Below are 26,300 nucleotides of genomic sequence, written 5' to 3'. Positions count from 1 at the left end.
TGAAGATAGTATGTTCCACATTCTAAATATTCCATGACGAAAGAATTTCCACAGGAATGGAAAACGAAGACTTGAAAGTCTACGCAGATTCTTAATCATCCAGATCATGGTTGTCCCAAAGGTGATTTTCCAAAAAGAACTGGACTTCCTTGGGGTTTTTTCCTTGAAAACCTTTTGCTTCTCAGAACTGAAGGAGCTCCTTGGATGAGAAGCGAAACATATTCAAGGAAAAAACTAAGAAAGTCCCATTTCCTTTTGGAAAAGCACCTTTAGGAGAAGGATTGAAAGATAAACATAACTGAAAACTACTGTCCCACAACAGGAATGGGCAATCTGTGGCCCTTGTTTGTTCTCTTTTGGGGCAGTCCTCAGTCAAACTTCATAACAGAGATCCATCCATTTGCTTTTTCTGCACAGAGAGGAAGATAGCAAGGGGTGAAATTCAGCAGATTATGGAGAACCAATAGCGGAAATTTTGAGTAGTTTGGAGAACCGGCAAATACCACCTCTGGCTGGCCCCAGAGTGGGGTGGAAATGGAAATTTTATAATATCCTTCTCCCAGGAGTAGGGACAGAATGGGGATTTTGTAGTATCCTTCCCCTGGAGTGGGGAGGGAATGGGGATTGTGTAGTATCCTTCACCTGCCACGCAGACCAAGCCACGCCCACAGAACCAGTAGTAAAAAAAATTGAATTTCACCACTGCACTGGACAAATTAAAAAGAAAAGAAAGTTTCAGAAAAGGATTTGATCCTTTTTTTCTGTCCCATCACTTTTGGAGTTCACTCCACAAAATTGCTCTGGAGAAAATCTGCAGAGTAATAGCATTATAAGTAATAGCATTATTTCTACTGTGAACATACACTACTTATTCCCTCTCTCTCAAGGAAAAAATGAGCATCACTTACTGAATCTATTATCAGCAATATTATAGTGGAGACAACTCCCAAATAGAGCAATAAAATGTGACAAATCTTTACAATAGCAAGAGCAAGCATCCATCCTAGAAGGGTAATTTCCTCCTCATTTTGCAGTTCCATGGCCCTGAAGACTTCTGAGAGCTAATCAATACAGCGAAGCAGACTACATTTTATGGAATTAAATTGGAATGTTGACAGGAAGCCCATTATAAAGCAATTCTATAATTAAGGCTGAGAATCGGTCTTTTAGAAATGCAGCCAACACCCCAGAAAGGTCCCTTCCTCCAAAGAGTGCAAAATCTGACTTAAAAAATAATAATAATCCAGATCACAGTGCATTTAAAAAGCTCTGTTTTAAGACAATGTACATTTATAAACATGGTATGTAGCAGATGCATTGATTTCCCGTATAACTCAGGTCTAAGTCGCATTTAAACATACTTTACTTACATAATTTAGCCTTACTCCCAAACATGGTTGTAGATTTAACAGCCCAATCATATTCATCCTTACTGTGGGTTAAATGTACACTTCAGGGTTAAATGTACTTTAGTCCAGTGGGGTAAATGGAAGTATTTTTCAGGTTAAAGCCTGCAAAACCTCAATAAACCTCAGTAATTTAACTAAGCTTTGTATTGGGCGGCAAATCACATAAAGTTGGAAGGAAAAGTATGAATAAATAAAAAAAATAAAGAATTGGGATAAGTATAAAAGAGAGAAATTATATGAAAAAATATTAGGACATTAGAAGTTTTATTATAATTATTTTTAACTATCATGCTTCATAATCAGTAAATTACAAGTTAGCTTTATAAATCAATAAGATTTGAACTATTTGGACTGCAAAGCCACTGCATGAAGACCTAAGGAGCTTGAAGACTTGCATGTGGTTCACTGTGGCTCTCTTCCCCACATCATCTAGGCATGCTCAGAAAAAGTGAAGAGATACTCAAGTAGATGAACAGAGCCTTTAAGAAGACACAGTACATCATAATCATAAAAGTAGTTAGTATCAGGGCTACTACAGGTTCGCCCGGGTTCGGAGGAATCCGTAGCTAACAGTATGGCCAGTTCGGAAAACCTCTAAATCCCATTCCTGGCTGGCCCCGCCCACCACACCTGCCCCTGCTATCCCACCCCTCCCCTCCCAGGACACGTTGCCCATTTTGGATGCGAGGTAAGTGCAGGGCTCGCATGGAGGTTCAGGGAGGGGAGAAAATTGGCCTCCCAGAAGGCCTCTGGACCCAGGGGGAGGCAGTTTTCGCCTACCCAGAGGCTCGAGAAAGCCTCCGGAGCCTGGGAAAGGTGAAAACACCCCCCCTCCGCCGTGGTACAGGAAGCTGACTAGGCCACACCCACCATGGCTACGCCCACCCAGCAAGCGAGCAGAGAATCCATTGCTGAAATTTTTGAAACCCACCCGATTAGAATGCAGTATTGCAGGCTAATTCTGCCCACTGCCAGGAGTTCAATCCTGACGGGTTCAAGGTTGACTCCATCTTTCTGAGGTGGGTAAAATGATGACCCCAATTGTTGGGGGCAATATGCTGACTCTGCAAACCGCTCAGAAGGGGCTGTAAAGCACTGTAAAGAGGTATATATGTCTAAGTGCTATTGCTATAACTGCAAGCACATCTTTGGAAGGATTCCTCTGAATTTCTCCTCCAAATTTAAGCCGTTTGCACAGCCTACAAACAAAATGACATAACCTGTAATTGCAAAAATTTAATAGTGTGAACTGGAAAAAAAGCCCCACCCTTTAAAAATCACAATTCTCCAAAGTCACAACATGAGCTTGCTGTAGCCACATGATTATTATAGGCTAATTCATTAATCACGGCAGAATGTTTGTAAACAATGCTTCCTTTATTAGTCAAGATTTTAACCCAATTGACAGATTGAGATAATTTCACCTCAGCTTAATAAATCAATATTATCTATGAGCCTTTCCACACACCCCGCTCTTTCGGACTTCCCATCATTGTTGAAGACATCAAACTGCGAAGTCTCTAATGGTTTCCTGTTTTGTCTGAACTGTATGGTACCTGTGATGCAGCAAGCCAAGAAGATAAACCAACCATTGTTTCACAGTCAGGTGAAATAGGAAGCTGAGGTTAATTGGAGGCCTGATTTCTGTCATATAACAGAAGGAGAGAAAATCTGTAGGCAGATGTCTACAAATAAGACATATGCCCGTAACGTTTCCTCCTTCAATCGCATGACAAAAATCAGGCCAGGTTATTAAGTTTAGACTATTTGTTTTTTATTCTGCCTTTATTTTGGTTAATTTAAGGCAAAACACATACTTAATGCTCACATCGACAGCCCTGTGAGGTAGGCTGGGCTGAGACACAGTGACTGCCCTAATGTCACCAAATTGTTTTCATGCCTAAGGAAGGACTAGAACTTACAGTCTCTGGATTTTGGGGCCAGCATTTTCACCCCTACATTTAGTGGTCTCAATTAGATTATCTCTAGTTAGCAATAGTATTTGTATCTATTTGTGTCTATCAGCAGCAATCTCCTTTTAGAATATGGAGTAGAAAGAAAACGTGGTTAGATCAGACCAAACATCCAACTTGTTTTCAATCATAATGAGCCACTGAAGAAAACCCACAATCATGCTATGAAAAAAACATAAAAGCAAGTTTATCCTATGATCGTAAAATAAAATAAATGAGAGCACATGTTTATCCCAGCATGATTCTTTGGAGTTCACTGCCTATGACCACAGAGATTCCAGCTGCTGATTAAGCACTTCAAGATTAGGTCTTTTAGACTGTGATTAGACTCAGCAATTTAAAGATGTATGGACTTCAACTCCCAGAATTCTCCAACCAGCATAGAAGAATTCAGTTCTGAGAGTTGAAGTTCATACATCTTTAAATTGCTGAAGCTGAGAAACATTGTTTTCTATCAATGGACATATCATATAGTACAATAGCAAGATTGAGGGCAAAAGAAGAAGGGGATGACAGAGAATGAAGTGGCTTGATGGAGTCACCAAAGCAGTAGGCATGAGCTTAAAGGGACTCCAGAGGATGGTACAGAAAGACATAGAGGAATGTTGTCCAAGAGGCCACTATGGGTCGGACACAACTTCTCAACTAACAACAACACAATAGCAAAGATATGCTATGTTCAAATAGGAACTTACATCAAACTTGGTCGGTGCCACTGTGTCGTTCTGTTATTATGATTGACATAGTAGGTGCGTCCAAGGTTATCCACTTTCTCTTCCCACCCAGGAGGTAAGGGAGGTGGAGGTAATTCTTCCTGGCGCTGAGAAGGGGAATCTCCAGTCTCAACTACTTCCCAGCCATGCTTTAAAGAGGACAAATTAAAAAGTTACATTTAAAGACTAAAAGCCTTTATGGGTGCAATTATCATTATAAACAATGGAAAGAATCTTTCCTTGCCTCTATTTCTAATCATCACACTAATCTAAAAGGAAGTTGAGCCAGAATTTAAAATGATCCTTCAAAAAAGGAAGAACGGTCAGAAAAAGCATGTTAAAATGACATTCCCAAGATAAATATCTGTTCCACTTTACAGAGTCGATTGCATCAAATTTGTAGCACTTATACAGCAAACCATTTGGCTACAAACTGGACAAGATCTCACTCTGGTGAATGCAGGGATAAAGAACAGCGCTTCCATCCATAAATCTAAGATAGTGATAGAAAGAACATGTTAAAGAAAGTGCTTCTCTAAATCCACATTCAGAGATGTGACTGCCGGGGATTTCAGAATTGCAAAATTCTCAAATCCCTGGCAGGAACATTAACTGTGTCAGGAAACAAACTAATAGCTATTGCCTATTCTACAGCACATCTTTACAGTGGAACACAAGGGTGTAGTTTCCTAGTCATCTTAATCACCTATGAAAGCAGTCTTATGCACATAGCACATTAAAGTATGCATGGGGTTACCAGAGATCAAGCTGGAGTCAGCATTTCCGTACAAACGCTTATATTTGGAGCTCTATTTTAACTTTAAGCTTTCCAGAATAGTAGCGTTTCTCCCACCAACCTAGCATTGCTAATTAGAATAACAATTCAGTTCTGAAACATGATGCAGGTAGGAAAGCATGTTGGCTTCATATCCTGGAAGAAGAATTCATTCAACTAGGTTTGAAAAACAATGCTTCATGCTAAAGGCTTGTATATAAAGGTTAGAATATTTCAAATCTGAGTTATTCATCCTGATGATGGCAAAAGTATACTTATTCTGCTTTCAAGGCTGATTCAGTCTAAACTGTGATGTAATGAGGGGCAATGGTACTGCTTTACCACTTTCCGAAGTCACAGCAGTCCACATATTGTAGTAAGATATTGGAGGCCTCTTCAGTTTTGGCAATGTAATTTCTCACTGTGACCTAACTAGGAGACCTGAAAAGTAGTAGGCTAATCCTCTAGACCAGGGGTCCTCAACTCTGGTCCATGCACCACACTGGCACTTGTTCAGAGCCCTTCAGGAACTGGACCACTTAAGTGAGCAAAGACCATCTGTGCATGTGTGGGATCCAGTTCACAAGATGATTAGGGGACTGGAGGCTAAAACATATGATGAACGGTTGCAGAAACTGGGCATGGCTAGTCTAATGAAGAGAAGGACCAGGGGAGACACAATAGCAGAGTTCCAATATTTGAGGGGCTGCCACAGAGAGGAGGGGGTCAAGCTATTTTCCAAGGCACCTGAAGGCCAGACAAGGAATAATGGATGGAAATTGATCAAGGAAAGATTCAACCTAGAAATTTTCTGACAGTGAGAACAATCAACTAACGGAACAGCTTGCCTTCAGATGTTGTGGGAGCTTCATCACTGGAAGCTTTTAAGAAGAGACTGGACTGCCATTTGTCCTGCTTGTGCGTGCTTGGGCATGGAAGTTGGACTAGAAGACCTACAAGATCCCTTCCAATGTATTAACCCTCTCCCATCCATAGAAAAACCGTCCTTCATGGAACCAATCCCTAGCACCCAAAAGGTTGGGGGCCGCTGCTCTAGACCAATGTTTCTCAACTCTAGAAACTTCAAAATGTGTGGATTTCAAAACCCAGAATTCTTCAGCCAGCAATAATCCACTCAATGTGGAGGAAAAAAAGACACATATGTCTGTTTCAAAGGGCTTACCTCTGAATCTTCTCTCTGATCATTGTCATCCTCTTGACCACCGTTTTTTGGCATGTAAGCCATCTTCAGCCTCAAAAACCCTTTTACTCGAGATTTGTGACTATAGAAAGAAAAAAAAAACCATTGTAAATATAGTTGTGATTTAGAATACTATACTCGTTGGAGCTGGATAAGCACTTTAAACAAACATATATAGGGTATATTAAAAAGAGAGCTCACCTTCTTGGTCTAAGAAGGAAATCTTTAAACGTATAAGGTCTTTCCATAGTTGGGTCTTCAGTCTATTGGTGTAATAAGAATAGCAAATAATTAATGCTGAAAGGCAGACACCTAAATATCCTGGTGATAATAAATGAAAATCTTAAATGATAATTCATCAGAAGTGCTTTTTCGGACAACAGTTCCATAACTGAGCATTTCCACTAGATGTCACCCTCAACACCAGAGGTCTTCAAACTTGGCAACTTTAAGACTTATGGACTTCCAACTCCCAGAATACTCCAGATAACTACGCTGAGAGTTGAAGTCTACAACTCTTAAATTTGCCAAGTTTGGGAACCTCTGCTCATCACCATTAATTGTTCAGAACCAACAATTTTGGTGTAAAAAACTTGAGGGCTGGGGAGATAAAGACACACATTGCTGAGAAACAATTGCTATAAAATTACATGTGCAGGCATTCACTCGTTTCATTTCTCTTTAACTATTAACTGGGATCAAAAAACACATTTGACCGTGTATTGTATAGCAAACTATAGTCAGTTAACTCTAAATAATATACTCATTAATGAAGGATTATAAAGCAGAATGGCTAAGTTTACATGTTATAGCTTGTCAAGTGAAAATACACTCTTCACAACACAGGTTCACTGCCATCACTGTGTAAAAAGTATCATGGAGAGGAAATTTGAAAAATGTATGAAGAACTTGAGGTGGAAGCTCCACTTCTGGACCTTGAATGGTCACTGCTCAGTGGTCTTAAAGTTCAATCCTTGATTTGTTCACATAGGTTTGGAAAAGGATATTGTCTGAAAATGTGGAAAACTGTTTCTAATATTACTGAACGGATGAACCAGTTTTTTTTTTTAAATATCAAGTATAGGTCCACGTCTTACATTCCTTTCCACTATCACCCGACTCTCCTATAACAGATTTTTCTCATAAATCTTGCTTTTAATAATCTTCAGACATTTATGATTTGTGAACGAGCTGTGATAATGCTACGACTCAGAGATGTAATCTTTAGAATGAAAAGACTTTGCATGTTTCTTCAATAACTCAACATGTTCAAGCAATTCGCTAATAGTTTAAAGCAGAGATTTGAGGTTTGATTACAAAGAGTCTTCCCAAACAATTCACATAAAAGATCTGGTGTGTGTGTGTGTGTGTGTGTGTGTGTGTGTGTGTGTTATTTCTATGGGAAAAAGATGTAGGCTTTCATGTGGAAAAAGAGAATGAAATGGAGAACAGTAATTCTGGTTTTAATACTGAAGAAAGCCGTTTTAGGATGAAACAGATGCATTAGAAGAAGTTACTCAAGGGGCAGCTAGTACTGGTTGTAATGCTGTTTCTAAAGGGGTTAAAGAAAAGGGCATTAAGAAATATTTCAGGCTTAAGCTTGCGAAATAGTTTACAATTCCACACCTATATTATCAGTATAGGCGCAGGTGTCAAATGTAAATAAATATAAATAACAATAGGGCTCTTTCTATTTGAATAAAGAGCTTGTTATTTAAATATACCTTTACTGTATGTCGAGTTTCTATCCAGCTATGGTTCCTTCCAGCTATGGTTATATCTACAATTACTATAATTCCCTAAGAGCAGGGCTGTCAAACTTCTGGCCACACCCACACTCGGTTTAGTGAAGGGGAAAAAAGCCCCGATACGTAACCGCGACAATGTCAGTTTGACACCCTTGCCTAAGAGCTTTAGGTGGTAGAACAGGGGTGTCAAACTCAAGTCTGCAGGCTGGATCCGGTCCCTGGAGTGCTTAGATCTGGCCGGCGGTGCTGTCCTAGGAACAGCAAAGGTCTGTCCCGCAGTGCCTCTGCCAGCAAAAACGGAGCTCAAGAGGGGCGCGTTCCATTTTTACTGGCAGAGTGCTCCGGCTGCCACAGCGCCCCCAACATGAGTGATGTCAAGTTGGCCTCACACGCCCTGCCCCCCCCAAGGTCAAACACAATCCTGATGTGGCTCTCAATGAAATTGAGTTTGACACCACTGTGTAAAAGGTTGATTTGAAGGTAAGGCAGAACTTAAACAGGAAACCCCAAGCTATATCCATAGCCTAAAAATAATAGAACAATCAAGGTATTTCCATAACATTATTACCAAATGGTAATGTTTAAAATGGAAGAAGGAAATGTTTAAACAGATGATTGTGCAGAAATTGTATTACCGATCTATAATTTTCACTTGTTTCACATATAAACAAACGCAAATCAAATTGAAACCAAGTTTTGTTCTGGGTTCTAGTCCTCATTTTGGAGGGCAAGAAGGGAAATGCTGCGCACTCTTTAATTCTGGTGACACGGTGTGTCGGGGATAGCACCCCTCTTCAAATAATACAGTCTCGGTTGCAAAAGGGGTGAAACTAGGCTTAGCTTCACTCTCCCATCAGTAACACTTGGACAGCAAATGGCCTTAACATGCTGTAGCAAATGACAATATATAAAGAGCACTTTCAGAAGGATGGGATGACTTATCATTATTGTTAATCATCATGCTGGTGACAGGCCCTGCTGAGATAATGATTTTAAAGCTCAGAAAATGTGAGTGGAAGAATATTAAGGAAAATGTAAAAAAGGGAAGAGATGTAGCACGTACAAAATAAACCTCAAAGTAGAATATATATATAAAAAAACAGATGGTTCCAACTTTTATGTAGCAATGCAATTACAAGTCCTCTCTCACAGGCCAATGGAAGAATAATAAATGAGATTAAAATTGCAATGCACTCTGTACTGTTAACAGTAATGATTAATGATAGGAATAAAGAGGTGCATGTTAATTAAAGAAATTGGAAAGATCCTGAGAAATGTGGTAAATTTTTAATATAGACACTTCACTCTAAAATGAAACTACATGGACATGTTTTTAAAATTTCCAGTACTTAAGGAAATCGACTAGAACAGCTGCAACAAAGACATACTAAATTCCCAGACAAAGATGAATTTATACGACTCAAGACACCAATGAAAGTCCTAAAACAGTCTAGAATTGTTCTCTTTTTCCACTCATTACCAACTGCAAGTCTCAGCAAAAACCTGGACTTTTTCCTGATCCAATATTTTAGTTGTCTGTTGAATACCCAAAATTCAATATCCAAAGGTTTATTTATCAAAATACCAAAGACTCCTTCCCTAATGGAGAATAATAGATTCCCCCCCCCCCGCCCCTCCTTAGGACATGATTCAGTTTCATTTATAAGGGAAAATGCCTTTCAGAACTGGATTTGTATGTTATATGCAGGGACCAGCAAACATGTTTTCTTTACTAAAGAAACCCCCCCCCCCAACTAAGAATAGTTGAAGCGTATCAACCAGCATATCCTTTGTGGGAATATTTACTCTCTCAAATTCATATGCACAAAACATACATTCATACATGCAGACATTATTTCTGGTTCTTTCAAATACCTATCCAGACATATGTCTTGAATCTGTTGCTGAGAAGCATGTCTAGTTAAAATTTTGCCACGTAACAGAGAAGCATCTGTTATTGCATACCTCCATAATTTATTTTACACCCCTCTGGAAATTAGATATTTACTTCTTTACTGGATCACCCCAACTTTCAGCCTCTTAGAGAACTATAATACCCAAGGCTAACACAAATATACTGGGGGGGGGGGGGGAGCAGCTGACAAAGCTGGAAACAGTAAATTAATTCCTACAGAACAGCTGCCTGGCAAATAATGAAAAGTCTCCATCTAGTCTGTTATTTAGACTGCAGGGTTATATAGTCCTTGAAATCCACTATCAAGCTTCTTCCTTGACTACTCACTCCTCATAGGTGTCAGGGTGCCCAGTAACAGACCTAGCTATTTGCGGGATCGCATTCTGCCCCATACATCCCTGTGACCAATTCGCTCTCACAGAGAGGGACTCCTCCGGGTGCCGTCCACCAGGCAGTGTCAGAGGGTGGCGCCCAGGAGTAGGGCCTTCTCTGTGATGGGCCCAGCCCTCTGGAATGACCTCCCCCCAGACATCAGGATAACGACCGATCTCCGCTCCTTCCGCACGAAACTCAAGACCCACCTGTTCCAACTAGCCGGCCTGGCTTAACTAGAACTTTCTAACCTCCCTGGCAATTTTAATTATGGTAAATGTAAATTTTGGGGTTTTAAACTATTTTAACTGTTTTAATTTATTGCTATTTATTTTAACCTAGTGGCTTTTTATTTGAATCTTATTTGTTTAACACTGATGTCACCTCCTCCATGCCACATCTGTATATCTGTTTTGATTGTACGTCGCCCCGAGTCCCTTTGTGGAGAGGGGGCGACTGATAAGTCAAATAAATAAATAAATAATAATAAATAAACACCCCGAACAAAAGAAGACTCCGTTCCCCAAAGTTCCATTTTATTAGAGATATCATATTGGCACATCTGGGAAAACCCGAATCTGAAAGTTTCCAGATTTTCCCTACCCAAAAGGAGGTTCAAGTCCCTGCCCAGCACCCACATGTCCATCACATGATCCAATCAGGCACCATCCAACCCTGGAGATGCCTCCCAGTTACACCATCGCAGCTGCAGGGCAAGGTGGCCTTGACTCTCTGAGAAAAGAATGTTATTTTGACTATATATTTCCCATACTCCATATAATCCCCCCTCCCATTTTCCCACAGCAGAAAATGAGGCAGGCGTGAAGGCCCAAAGTAAAAGATGGCTTCCGGGTCTGATAATAGTTTCCTGGTTTTTTCCCCACATCAGAAAGATGGAAAAGGAGGCATCTTAGGGACTAGATAGAGATGGACCAGAAGGGGAGAATCTAACTTTCTACCCTGATTCTATAAAAAATTTACACGAGCCGTTTTCTGAGGGTTAAATGATATTTAGATTAAGATGCAATAAAAATCGATGATTTTTCTAAAAAAAAGAACAAAAAAAATGAATTTTTAAAATGTAAATTGGTTTTTTAAAAAATTTAAATACCGTAGATTTTTTTTTTTTTGCTTTTTATTACATTTATTTTATTAAATTTATTTGAATACAAATGCTTTTGGAGTAAAGATAGCTTTCTATTTAAGATACATTAATAATTTAGTTTATTCAACATGAAATGGAGCTTAGTTATGTAGCATGAGGCTGTATATTCTGCAATATTGGGACAGTTGGTGAGTCAACAGCAGGTCAGAGGAGGAGCTGTTGCGGGACAGAGAAGACAGTTGCTCTTGAAAAATTATGATTTAAAACGAGTTGATTTAAATTAAGCCTTTTTACTAGTGTTTTAAATTAACTTGATTTAAATCAAATCCACCTTGGTAAGATGCAATCTATACATTTGATACTGTTGGGAAAAAAGTAATCTAGATTTTCATTGTCTGCAATGATTTGTCTTCTTAGTAGCCTGCTGGAACTTGCTAGCCAAAATCTGTGATTACCAGAATGAGGTGGGAAACGTCCAAAATAATTCTCCACGGTTTATTTTCAGTCGAACCGATTCCATTTTTAGAAATGCATTATTTAACATAATCACTGATTAGTATTATATAAATGAATGAATGCGCATTTGAATTGGATGCAAATTTAACAATTTGGCATTGAATGCCACAAGCTGGAATAAGAGGAAATTACTATTATCATCTAGCTGTCCATACAAAGCACATAAGAGATATGTGCACGCAGCTGTCTTCAGTGGATTCAACATTTTTTTCTTAAAAATCTGAACAACGTAAAGAAATAGTTTTGTACTGAGTTACTAACTCTAACTGCGTAAAAAGTTGTATTTAGTGCTGCTCTCTCTTCATCTTAACCAGTAAGTGACTCATCATGGAAAAAAAAGAGAAAAAAGACTGACTTCTTTCTTTTCAGTTGTTTTAAGTGAAAGATCACAAATCTCTTTCATAAAAGATTATTTATTAAATCATTTAGTATCATTATGGTTTGTTGTACAGTCAGCCAGATTCCAATTCCACTGGATATGGAATTGTTATCTCCTAGGGCAGTGATGGTGAACCTTTTTCTTACGGCACGCCAAAATTGCGCACGACCCCTCCCCAAGCTCCAGAGGCTTTCCTGAAGCCTGGGGAGGGTGAAAATGACCCCTGGTCCCCCGAGGCCCTCTGGAAGCTGGAATGGACCATTTCAGAACTTCTGGTTGGCCCTTTGGGGCCGTTTTTTGCCCTTCCCAGGCTTCAGGAAAGACTCCGAGGCTGGGGAGGGTGAAAAATGGCCCCAACGGGCCAATCGGAAGTTCAGGACGAACTTGTTTTTCTCCCTCCCCAGCCTACGGAGGCTTTCCTTAAGCTTGGGGACAGCGAAAAATCAGCCGGCTGGCGCGTGCATGTGCGCCAGAGCTGATAGCTGGCGTGCCACCAAATATGGCTCCATGTGCCACCTGTGGCATGCGTATCATAGGTTCACCATCACAGTCCTAGGGAGTCCAACCCAAGGATGTGGGATATATTATTATTATTATTATTATTATTATTATTATTATTATTATTATTATTATTATTATTATTATTATTATTATTATTATTAGTATTATTATTATTATTATTATTATTATTATTATTATTATTATTATTATTATTATTATTATTATTATTATTATTATTATTATTATTAGACTTGCCCTTTTGTGCCTATATGGCTGCCTGTGGCTTTTCGGGTGCGTTTCAAGGTGTTGACCATCATTTTTAAGGCGCTCCATGGCACAGGACTTAGTTATTTGCGGGATCGTATCCTGCCCCATACATCCCTTCGGCCGATTCGCTCACACAGAGAGGTACTCCTCCGGGTGCCGTCCACTAGGCTGTGCCAGCGGGCGACGCCTAGGGGAAGGGCCTTCTCTGTGATGGGCCCAACCCTCTGGAATGACCTTCCCCCCGACATTAGAATGACTATGGATCTCCGCCCCTTCCGTCAGAAACTTAAAACCCACCTATTCCAGCTAGCCGGCTTGGCCTAATCCCATCTTTCCCACCTCAGTTTTATTTCTAAATTTCTAGTTTTATTTCTAAATTTTTAGGATTGGTTTTAGGGTCTGTTTTTAATGTTTTTAATTTTTATAAATTCGTACAGGGGTTGTTTAATTTGATTTTTAGCTATGTATATGATTGTTTGTATGTTTTTAAATTTATTCCTGTACACCGCCCCAAGTCCCTCCGGGGAGAGGGGGCGGTCTAGAAATTTAATAAATTATTAAATTATTATTATATAGAGATTCCAGACTAATTCCTGCTTGACTCCTCCCCTGGCTCAACCGGTCACTCTCCAACAAGTTTAGACAATGGATTTTGTCATTTTAGAAGTCCATCATAAATCATAATTGGGATGGTATTCTCATTCAACTAAACAATAACAGTAGATATGGAACATCTACAGACACTTCATATTTTCAAATTCTTGAATTCCACTACTTTTTTAGAATGAATCATGGTGCTGCATTGAATCCAAACCCATGTAAAGACAAAATGTCAGAATGAGCATGTAGATGTCTACAGGCAGCCCTCACTTAATGACTGCACCATTCAAAGTTACGACAGAGCTGAAAAAGTAACTCACACTTATGACCGTCACATTTAAAATACATGGACTTCACTGCCAGAATCTCCCAGCAAGCATGCATGCTTGCTGGGGAATTCTGGGAGTTGCAGTCCACACATCTTAAAGGTGTCATGGTTGAGAAACCCTGCTCGACAAGGTGAACTTTGTGGATTTCTAACGAATAACAGTAAAGATCTTACAAATTCTGCCTACTTTTGACTTAGATCACACTCGATTTACCTTCTACAAAATAGAGAGACCAAAGCGGTAAAAAGTTCTCACCGGAAGATGATTAAGTGGCACATCCACTTGACCCAGAAAGTCGTCTCTGGTCTGTTAATAAAATAGAAAAGATTTAGAATAATTTATTATTAAATCAGTACAGTCATTGACATTAATATCAAGTCAGTTTTTAAAGCCATCTCAAATTATACTTTAATTATTGTACACGTCAAAGTCTTGGCTTTGTCAGAGAAATTCAGTTACCTGTATTTCATATAATGTTTTTGTCCTTGAGCAGCGTGATTAAATATATATAGAGAAAGACCCTAGAGCTAGTAGTAAGGGGAAATATTTTATTCCCCCTGCCAATTTCAAGCAACCAGGAGTCACCAAAAAATGCAGAACTGAATCTTGGAGGTAGATGAAATCATCTGATCATTTTATCTTACTTGATTCATTTCAAAACAGACATTCTATTCTTTAACGATAACATTTGATAAAAAGAACAGAACGACAGTAATGTTCATTATACAATATGGACAATGAGCACTCCAGGATCTTCCCAATGATTATTAGGATTCCCATACTGGGAAAAGCAAGTTATTCTGTTGAAACGATGAATGTCTCATTTAAGAATTACATGGACCCTTTCAATTCCTCTACATGTCATCTTCCCTGTTCGCTGCAATAGATATATCTAACTGATACGGCAAGCACCGAGCAATTTCGCTGCAGCAAAATCTGGGTCCCATTAACTTAATATTTCCTTTCTGTGAAGATCTCCCCAACAAGAATTTTCTAGAGATGGCAAGAATTGACTTCCACATAGAAATATGCTCTGCTATTTAGCTACTACTTGTGCTTGACAATAAACTCTGGATTGGTAATGCCTCCCAGTGGACACTTTGAGGCAACGCCCAAAGAAAACAGACATTTTAGGAGTGACAAAATCAATTGCCTAGTTCCTTTGCTAATGTATTCCTAATAAACTGTATTGCTCGGATGCAGGGAAGACTCTAGTCTATAAACACTATTGAAATTAAACCAACTGTCAGTCAGTAATGCTGATTGGCTATGGACTGGAAGAGGCTTGAAATAACATTATGTCCTTTCTCCACATGCATTTAAATATGGATAAAACATCCCCTCAAATTTTTCTGGCAATCCTTGTGGTGGGCTGGCTTCTGGACCAACTGTACAGTCTGCTTTTTCTAGGGTAAGTCTCAGCCAGTTGTGATAGGAGGGCTTGTCACATTTCCTGTTGTCATTTAAAATCTACATCAGGGCTATTAAACCTGAGCCCCATGTGCTGGATGCGTCACACACTGGCCACACAAAAACCCGGTTAGTGAAGGGGAAAAAAGTAACAATACGTCACGTTACGCCATGAGTTTGATATCCCTGATCTACATGAAGCTACGGAATGAGGTCATTCATGAGCATGGGTTGCAGCCGATGATACAATGCTACTCTGTCCTGGTATCTTGAGGCTGTAGGTCTTCAGTGAGGAAGAGCCGCTTCTGGCAAGACTGAGTTAACTTTGGTTTTTAAGGCTTCCTGGATCGAAGGATTTTTCCATCTTCGGTTCTGATTGGCATTGCACTCCCACAGAAACAACAGGTGTGCAACCCATTGGTGCTTTCTCGGGAGGCAACTGGACTGCCTTGTTTTTTTTCTTTTGAAGACCTTCTATTCCCCACTATCCTGTCAGAGCTGAAGAAGCTTCTTGGATTCTAAAAAAAAACAAAAAAAAAAAAACACCCTAGAAAGTCCAGTTGCCTCCTGAAAAGCACCTTTGGGACAATCTGGATAATTGAGAATCTCTACAGACTTTTAACTGGTGTGCAAATTAGGCGTATTCCTGGACTCATGGCTCATTGGCTCCTAAGGAGCAGGTGGCAGCTGTGACCAGGAGAGCTATGGACACTTTTACATTGTCCATTAATTGTGCCCTTTGCTGGGCCCAAACAGCACAACACATGGTCACTCATGCCCTGATTCCATGGTCTGTACATCCTAGATAGTGTAATGCATGCACTCTATATGGGCCACCCTGGAAGAACATCTGAAAATTGCAAATGGTTTAAATTGTCGTGATATGAGCAGTTATGAGTGCCTCCTGTTCACCCATCTTACATCTTTATTAGGTGAATTGCACTAACTATCTCCCAATGGACTTCTCGATGCAATTCATAACACGGATCTTGGATCCTTGAAGGACCACAACTCTCTGGCTCTTTCCATTTGCCTTATAAAATCTAGTGAAAGGGGCATGCTTTGGCCTGTCAATTAAAAATACCTCCTTTCTATTTGTGAATCGGCTGTCCAGAGGATTTGCTTGACAGTGGGATTAATCAACAACAACAACAAAGCATCTAGCACTGAACACTGGAGCTGCCAGGTAAAATGAAAGAACCTCTCCACTTTACTAAGAAAATTCTTCTCCCTGTGGATCAGCTGTCAGGTCTGGAGAAATACCAGGTTCTGCAAATAAGTTACCTGCAAGTCTAGCCATCCCCCCCCCTCCAATGTATGCCACAGTTTCAACAATCTTGTGATCGGTAAATGGCTTTTCATGCTGTTATCAGAAAGCAGGAGGCTTTTACCAATGATTTTGCTTGACTTGTCTTGCATCTCCAAAGTCATACCACCATCACTCAGCAGCATGTCACAATGGGGGCTATCCTCCCAAGACAGGAATCACTAGTGAGCTTAACCCCCCCCTGCTCAAGAATGACTGGGAATCATTTTAACTAGGTCCATAGCTAGCATTTATTTTAAGATAAAGAAGAACATCTCTAACATTGGAGAATATTTCAGCATGTGCAAACAGGAATGAGATACAAAAATGCTGCAGCACAGAACTCTGCACAGCTATTATAAATAATCTGTCTATTCCCATCTGGAAACCTGAAAACTTGCAATCCCAGCATGTGCAAATTCAGAACCCAAGAGGCGTTTCACTTTGCAAACAGATGTCTATAATGCAATTAATATCAACAAAGGCAGATAGAGCATCATGTCACAAAAATGTTTCTTCTCACATGCTTTAGAAAGCTGACATTTTGCTTATTCATATGTTTACATTTTTGTTAAGTATATATTAAGAGTATATTTTTAAATATAGGTCTCTCCCCCCCCCCCCCCCATTATAGAAAATTGAAGACTTTGAAGCAGAGAATTGTACTTGTCTACGTAACTGGAATTCAGATTTGCCAAATACTATAGGACAGAGTTAATACAAAGCATTTAGAAACATGTAGTGTACGCTAACACGGTGGCTAATTCCCACACTCCATTAAATCTTAATTTGTTTGGTTTGGATTTAATGTGATGTGTGACCTCGCTCATTAGGGCTTAGCATTCCAGGCAATGTGGTTTGCTTAAGAAATCACAGAAATAATTCTGGCTTACTGTTATTCATGGGGGCAGCCAGAGCTTTAGAATCTTAAAATGCATGTCAGCTTCACCTTATACATGCACTGAAAATAACAACATATTCATCCGTTAGCCTATTTTTTACACTAGAAAATCTGAAAAAGGCTTCTTGAACAATTTGAAATAGGATTTCCCATTTTAATTTTTTTAAAAAAAGTCGTTCCATTTTTATTTTGCTCCTGAAGAAATAAGGATTCTGTGCACTTCTGTATGTCCATCTCCTATTATGGAAGGATGTCTTAAAAGCCTAAACCCATCATGCACAGAGAAACCTCACCATACACAAAGGAACTTCTCAAAGCTGTGAACCATCCCACTGGTGTTATCTGCATGATTAACCATACAGAATCAACCGTGCTAATGGCCCAAGGCCACTCTGCTTTGCCTTCAATTTGCATCACTGATGTATCCCTTGATAAAAGTAGATTTTGAGACCATTTAAATTGCTATCTTCTTGTAATAAGAATTAGGTCGTAAACTACCCCTAACAGCTAAAGGTATTTCATACTCAGCATGGTGTCCATAACTTCAAGCTTCCCGACTGTGAACACATTCAAACCTGCCGCTATGAATAATTTGAGAATGCAAACAGTGATTAATCTTTGTATACCCTGTTGAAATTAAAGCCAGACTAAGTATAAACCAGACTTATTTCAACCATTAGTTGTTGAACAGCTACAGTGGACTGGTTCATCATAATCCTAAGAGCTGCTTCACTTGTCTACTTGCAATGGTGTAACGACCTCATGTAGCCATTGGTCTAGGGCAGGGGTGTCACGCGTTGGCCACACCTACTCTTTTAGCGAAGGGGGGAAAGTCGTGATACATCACATGACAACATGAGTTTGACACTCCTGCTCTAGGAGATAGCCTCAAAGTGTTACCTTCAAACTTCATGTTACATTCCATCTGTGGTATGTTTTTGATTTTTATGCTTCCTGTATAACAAAGAGCAATCTTAATATGGACCGGAATTATGGAACACCATCTGGTTGGAATATACTTTCCTTCCTTAGCTGTGCTTTGATTCAAGAATTTATCACTTAACACTATCTCCTATCCCATATAAGTATATGCAATAATAAATGCCTGATTGGCTTCTATATATGAGTCTGACTGAATGTTAGCAAAAACTCCCTAACTATTAGAACAATTTGACACTGGAATCAATTACCAAGTAGGTGAGAACTCCAGTTTGTTGGAATGGCTACGGGAGAGGATGAGCATTCAATCTGTTGTGGATATTTTAAACTGGATTCTTGCACTGAGCTGGGGTTGACTCTGATAACCTCAATGACCCTTTCAATTCTGATACCCGAAGAAGAGGGAGAAGGAAGGAAAGAAGGGAGGGAGGAAAGGAGGGAAGGAAGGAAGAGGAAGGAAGGAAAGAAAGAATGAATTCTAATTCACCTTAATTAGCAAAATATTTTGAGCTACTTCTTCTGTCTTTCTACATTTATATTCCCATTTCTCCTTCTCCTTTTCTTCTCCTTTTTATCTTTTTATTCACCTCCCTTCATATAAGCTGCATGAAGCAATGTCCCATTCCCCAACCGCCCTTATATTGTTTTAAATGCTGCTTTTAAAGGTCATGAAAATTGATGTAATACAGAGAATGCAAATAGAAACCACGAACTATGTTGGCTCAGGTATTGCCCCAAGCTAATTACTGTTTCTGCAAGGTTTTCTGAATTCTGCTTGGTACATTCATGGAGACTGTAGAGATTCTGGGTGACCTGGTTAAGGTTTAGATGAGGGAATCATTTGGGAGGTTAGGTACCATACACAGAAGAGCAGGAAGCCAGGAAAAGAGAGGGGGGGGGAAACAGAATAAAGCAATGGCAATCCATTTCTATATCACACCAGCTGCATGAATGCATCTGTGTAAGTCATTAGGAATCATGCTCAACTTGAAAATGATTATACATTCTTTAGGTCTAAATGTATCACAGTCTGCCTAAATTAAACTCTGCTTCTTTAACCTAAATAAAAACTAAAATTAGACCTTCTGTAGTTTGGCTAGGACATTTACATTCCACAGCGGTGTCCCAAAGAGTGCTTCGAGGGAGGATGTGGCTGTCCACCATCGATGGACCATTGCTTTGGGAGCTTGATGTGATGTGCCAGAATAGGGCAGATTCTTTAAATATGATTGCCTGGATGAGATGTGTCCAGTTGTTTCTCATGGCTTTCTTTTCCTTGCATGCCAGCAGTTGTTTATAGCATATATATTTTTTCTGTTGGAGAAGGTCCTGTGCAGCTGTCACTGTTGTACTGAACATATAGGCCTGGTAGGTTGTAGCGAGAACTCTTTTGGCATCCTCGCAAATTGACAATTAGACCTTGGCTTCTGATGTACTCAATTATTATGTCAAACAAGACATAATCCCATTATTAGCTACCTAGGAAAAAGCCAACTGATTTAAATGTGGGGTACAGATCATGGATGGTCAGTTGAGGTCCATGAGGTTATTAATCAACTGTGACGTTTCCACATTCTCAGGACAGGACATTCTTTAGCTGGTTCGTTAGCAAGAATGAAATGAGCCGATTCACTGTGATATAACACAAGAGGGGGGAAACACCCCCTCCCAAATTTGTCAGAATATATGCATTCTCCCTTCCCTTACATTTGTGAGTGTGTGTAATATACAGATGTATATTATGTTCCTGTGTATGAAGTTTTACTTGACTTCTATCCCTTGTTGAGGACAGGAAAAATTCTCCATTTTTACACACTATTTTGTGCAGTGCTTTCATCATATTGACCATAGGAAGCTATCCATTGGTATGAAGTTATTTCATCCTTATCAGAATCATCTCCTAATTATGCATATTGGGTGATTCTCAATAAGGATAGGAAATATAGAGATAAAAAGAGGAACCAATGTCTGTTGCATGAGATGAAATAGGGCAGGGCAGGGCAGGGCAGGGCAGGATATGATGATTTGCTAATTACAAAAATTAAGGCTGTACTGTGATCCATTATAACTATTTAACATTGAGTTCAAGATAGTAGATTAAAACTTTCGTCTGAGCAACTGTTCACGAGATTGTACTACAGCGTGAAGATATTAACCAGCAAAACAACCTTGCTGCTTTTCAAGAAAAAATGGCTCATATTCTGCCAAAAATAAAAATAAAATAAATTACAGTTTTTAAATACTCTGTCCTGTTCCTTCTAAGACTATATATTCATATTGTTTCTCCAAATATAGTGTAACTGCTTGTTAAGTCACACTAAAGGGATTCTTCCCATTAATCAGAAATATTTGTCACCTTTGTCTGTGTACTGCACAAATCACACATCACAAATCAATGCACAAATCAAATCGTCATAATGACTTGGGTAACTTACATTCTTGTAGCTATTTTTAAGGTGCTAAAATGCTGCCAAAGCCTCTTTCCACCTCAAGTTAGCACCTAAGTTATTGAATGCAAGTACACATGCACAGGAGTGTCTGGATGTGTGGGTGTATCTAATGTGAAGACTAGACTGAGATCTCTTCAAGTCCAATGTAGAATATAACAACTCTTAAATGCCATGATTCTTTCAACAGTGACAAATGAAGAAAAAGCAACTATTTGTAGAATATACTGTACGGTACACAGGTAGCCTTCGACTTACAACCCCAAACTGAGCCCAACATTTCTGTTGCTAAGCAAAACAGTTTTGTCCCATTTTATGACCTTTCTTGCCACAGTTGTTAAATGAATCACCGCAGTTCTTAAATTAGTAACACAGCAGTTACCATATTTTTTTTACAAATAACTCTCGGCGGCAAACTTCCTACTCCTATTCTCTCTACCACAACAACCCTGTGAGGTAGGTTAGGCTGAGAGAGAGTGTGACTGGCCCAAAGTCACCCAGCTGGCTTTTGTGGTTAAGATGGGACTTGAACTGACTTTCTAGCTTGATACCTTAGTTGCTAGACGAGACTGGCTTTCTATTTTCCATCTTATCCTTCTATTTTCCTTTAATGGTTCATCCATCATCCATGATGGGGTTTGTGTTTTTGGTTTAATGGGCTGTGAGACTCCAAGCCAAAAAGAGAGAGAGAGAACCTATTAAACCATAAGAAGTGCTTCACAGCCCAGTGCGTGAAATAATTTACAGTATAAAAATAATGCAGAGTTTCTCTGCAGAACTGGAACTTATGTTATAGAGAGAAAACAAAGGGAATTTCAGTGGAAGCAAAGCACTAAATGTACTGTATTCTGACCATTATATGTAGAGAGAATTGGTACAAGATTTTCTACCATTGGTTCATTACTCCATGATTAAATTAATAATTCCTTTTTCTAAAAAATGCTGGAAATATAACAGACAGATTGGGTCTTTTTTTATATAGTTGAGGTTAATAATTTAAAACAGTGGCTCCCAACATTTTGGGCATCAGGGACTGGTTCTGTGGAGAGAGTTTTTCCCAGGGACCAGAGGGAGGCATGGTTTCGTGTGTTGCCTGCATACCGCGGATGGGGATTTGTTTGTGTGGCCCTGTTTCTGGCATGCTGTGGTCTGGTGCCAGTCCGCAGACTAGGGGTTGGGGACCCCTGCCATAAAACCCAACAATAATAGACCTTCCCGGATAATAAGCCCACTGGGGCTTTTGAGCACATGCGCTAAAATAAGCCTTCCCCCTGAAAATAAGACCTCCCTGAAAATATTGCAACACAACAGCAGCCATGAGGTGACCACACTCGCCGCCTATTGCACCTCAAAAATAATAAGACTTCCCCGAAAATAAGGCCAAGCGCTTATTTTGGGGGTCAAAAGAAAATAAGACCCCTTATTTAGCCTTATGACTAAAACCATATCTAATTCCGTTGACCTCTATAATGTATTCATCATTACTCTATTGGTCTTTCAAAGGTTTCTTTGAACTTTTGAAGCTTTACGATGTCCTTCAAAATCAGAGCTTCTTATGGTCTTTGTATCACTGATTATGCATCAAGGCATTATGATGTTAGCAGCATTGTTATTGTTCTTATACATGTTTAACAAATTTAAGTCTTTCTATAATATGTTTTGATTGTTGTGTTATGCTGCACCACCCAGTCTCACCCTTGAAAAATGGGCAGTCATACAAATTTGATAAGTAAATAATGCTATTTTTTTTAAACACTGTATTGTTAAAAAAAAATAACTGGAGTGCTTTTTTTTCTCACGGGACTATCTAACAACACTGCAAGATAACTTTTTCTGATGAACCTTCAGTGCGGACTTTATCACTCTTTAAGGTAAAGGTAAAGGTTCCCCTACACATACATGCTAGTAGTACCCGACTCTAGGGGGCAGTGTTCATCTCCGTTTCAAAGCCAAAGAGCCAGGACTGTCCGACGATGTCTCCATGGTCATGTGGCCGGCATGACTAAACGCTGAAGGTGCATAGAGCGCTATTACCTTCCCATGAAAGTGGTCCTTATTTTTCTCCTTGCATTTTTTATGTGCTTTTGAGCTGCTAGGTTGGCAGAAGCTGGGACAAGTAATGGGAGCTTACTCCGTTATGTGACGCTGGGGATTCGAACCGCTGAACTGCCGATTTTCTGATCGACAAGCTCAGTGTCTTAGCCACTGAGTCACCACGTCCCTTTATCACTCTTGATATGTAATTATTTTTCCTTCCATGTACATTGTTTGCCACGTGTTTACCGTGAACCACCTCTATTATCCTAAAGCCCCTTCAATTTGAAGAGCTGCCTTCATAGCTATTTTCTGTATTTTAATTCTTATCTGGAATCATCTGCAAATTTGAGCACTTCACTCTCAAGTCTAATTTTAGAACATATAGGAAAGTTAAAAGCAATACTTTCAGATCCCAGGAGGTCTCCATTAATCACATTTCAAAATCTGACTGCCAATTTATTCACAATTTCCTTTCTATTCTTTAACCAGCATTAATCTACTAAACATTCTTAACCTCGACAGTTAGAATTCTACACTGGCTTTATCAAAACTCTTTGGAAAATCCAGATAAAATCTACAGATAAGTGCACCTGAATAGTTCTTTGTTTCTAAATGTTACTTTCTGGAAATGTTACTGAGAAGTATGTTGTCAGCAATATTTTATGTTCTGCGTGTTAAATAATATTGTATAGAATAATGATTATAATAAGGAATTAGTGACTGCCTGCTGTTTTAGGAAATGTTTTCTTCTAACATACTCTGTCTATATAATTGCAGGAAATAGATACTATAATAATGTTCAATGCTTAGCTGTTACAGAAAGAAAAAGTCTATCCCAAAATGGATTCAGCCGTATTATTTTATCAATTTATGTATTCATACAATTATTATACAGTAGATTATCTCCTAACAGGCTCAGGGCAGTTTATAGTTATTTACTTACATTTATTGACCCCTCAACTACAGTAGACTCTATAATAACACACAGTGAAATTCTCAAAGCCTATTTAACTAAATAAAGTAGCCCAAGACAATCAAGTAGTCAAATAGTCTGTGGAATAAAAGATACATTTGATTTATTTGGGTGTTTGATTGATTAAATTTATATTCTGCCTATCTCCACGATAATGTGACTCTGGGAGTCGCCTCTGACTATATACGTACGTGTGTGTGTGTGTGTGTGTGTGTGTGTGTGTGTGTGTGTGTGTATAAATGGTTCTGTGTGTGTGTGTGTGTGTTCCAGCATAACCCTGGAACGCCTCTAGCAATTTCAAACCAACTTGGTACACAGATGACTTACTCTCTGGAGAAAAATGTAGGACATCCCTAACACCCTTCGGGGTGTGTGTTCTGTCTCTGGTAAGGAGGAAAATACAACATTAGAAATTACTTTTGGTCCGGACATTTCCCCCCTATAAATAAATACCTGGGCAACGCGAGGTTATCGGCTAGTAGATCATAAAAAGTTAAATAGAAGCAATTAAAAATTTAAATTACTGTCAAGTCTTCCTGATAAGCAGATGATTAGGGGCATTCTTCTTTTCAGCAAGCATGGTGTTCCAAAGAGTGAAGAGCAGACACCATGATTGATCTCCCACCCCTTCACCTTCCATGGTAGGGGAACACTCAGCATTTATTCTCTCAAAGATCATGTGGGATGGGCCAAATGCAGGACATGTCCAGGCCCAAACCACATAGGCTTTTTAAAGTTATAAAAAACCCTTTTAACTTGATCTGATTGGCTGTCATTTTCTATAAATAAACATTAGCGATATTTTAACTACATTTAAATGCATTTAGAGTTACGCTGGCACTGAAATATTGGCTGACTCCACTACTTTTTAACGGTGGCCCATAGTACAACGTTCAACTTTGAGGATAATTCTCTTCTGTGGGGGGAAAAAAGAGTACAGAGAAGAGTACCAAAGATGATTACGAGACTGGAGTCTAAAACGAACGAAGAACATTTTCAGGATTCGGGTATGGACTAGGGGAGAGACGATAGCAGTGTTCCAATATTTAAGGAGCTGCCACGAAAAAGAGGAGGTCAACCTATTCTCCAAAGCACCAATGGGTGGTAGCTTCCTTGGTTTTAAGTTGCTTGTCTCCCTGATTAGTTTATCAGGGAGACAAGCAATTTAGAATCTAGGAGAAATGTATTGACGTAACAGTTAATCAATGAAATGACTTGCCTACAGAAGTTGTGGTTGCTCCAACACTAGACGTTTTTAAGAAGAGACTAGACAACCATTTCTCTAAAATGGTATAGGGATTTCTGCCTGAGCAGAAGGTTGGACTAGAAGACCTCCAAGGTTCCTTCCAACTCTATTGTTCTGTCATTCTGTTATTCAAACTAGTGGCTGGAGGGTTGATATGTGGGATTAAAAAAGAAGATGATGTATGTCTATATCAGAGGACACTGATATAAGAAGGTCTCTGTGTCTTTGTGTGCATGTATGTATAATTTCTAAGAAATGAAAAGGAACGAAACTTAAAATCCCAAGTTGGGAAGAGAGAAATGAAAGAGAAGAACAGAACTGGGTTTTGCTTTGGGAGCCACTGAGAATTTGATAGGGGCCAATGGATTTGCTGCTCAACTTGTTTAATTGAAAGCGACTATAACAGCTGTCTCCTCAAAAGGAAGCCAATAACAGGTACGCATTGCCCTTGAAGCTTCTCACCAGCTCTAGGAAGTCAAGACTCACAATATATGATATTACACAAATATTTCTCGATAAAAATATTCAGATCTTCCATTGCTCTCTTGTCATTTTCTTTGATTTACCTGTTCAGCTGCTGGTCTTCACCAGAGGAAACTGTTTTAGGAAAGTCCCACTTCAGTTATACACTGGTAACATCCCATTCCATATCATTAAGTTCCCTCTCAGCCTTGCTTCATAAACGCCACCTACCCTCTTCCAACAAAAGTTGATATTACATTTGAAAAAAGATAAGCAGGGGTGGGCTTCAAATATTTCAGCAACGGGTTCTCTGCCCGGTTGCTGGATGGGCGTGGCCATGGTGGACGTGGCCTAGTTGGCCTCCTGCAACATGGGGGGTGGGGGGTGTTTCACCTTCCTCAGGCTCTGGAGGTTTTCCTTGAGCCTCTGGGAAGGTGAAAACTACGTCCTCTGGGCTCCTTCCAGGAGGCCTGTTTTTCCCTTCCCTGAGCCTCCATGCGGGGGCTGCACTCGCATCCAAAACGGGCTGCATGGAAACTCCTGGGATAAGAGAGGTGGGAGGAGCCAGCCATGAGTGGGATTTGGAGGTTCTCTGAACCGGCCATAATGTTAGCTATGGGTTCTCCCAAAACCGAGTGAATCCGTAGCAACCCACCCCTGAAGCTAAGGATACGCTCTTCCAGACACACAGAAGCAACATAATCACCCAGGGGAATTAAAAGACTGAAAATATTAGGCCCAGCCACTGGGAATTCAGATGTGTATCTTTCTTTGAA

At 39.6% G+C, this 26,300-nt stretch overlaps 1 protein-coding gene across 7 annotated transcripts in view; it reads right to left on the bottom strand.

Moving 5' to 3' along the window:
- Positions 1 to 26,300, bottom strand: part of NEDD4L (NEDD4 like E3 ubiquitin protein ligase) — a 344,860-nt gene that overhangs the window by 77,849 nt on the left and 240,711 nt on the right. For all 7 annotated transcript variants that reach the window (XM_081945708.1, XM_081945710.1, XM_081945712.1 and 4 more), the window contains 4 exons: positions 14,059 to 14,109; positions 6,273 to 6,334; positions 6,054 to 6,153; positions 4,078 to 4,244 (listed from right to left, as the gene is read on the bottom strand). In XM_081945708.1, the coding sequence (XP_081801834.1) occupies positions 4,078 to 4,244; positions 6,054 to 6,153; positions 6,273 to 6,334; positions 14,059 to 14,109 (380 nt within the window). The remainder of the gene's footprint in view (positions 1 to 4,077; positions 4,245 to 6,053; positions 6,154 to 6,272; positions 6,335 to 14,058; positions 14,110 to 26,300) is intronic.

Source organism: Natrix helvetica, assembly GCF_964273705.1.
Source record: "Natrix helvetica genome assembly, chromosome: 2".
Lineage (NCBI taxonomy): Eukaryota > Metazoa > Chordata > Lepidosauria > Squamata > Natricidae > Natrix > Natrix helvetica.
Note: the sequence above shows the minus strand (reverse complement) of the source record. Positions and strands in the feature narration are given on the sequence as shown.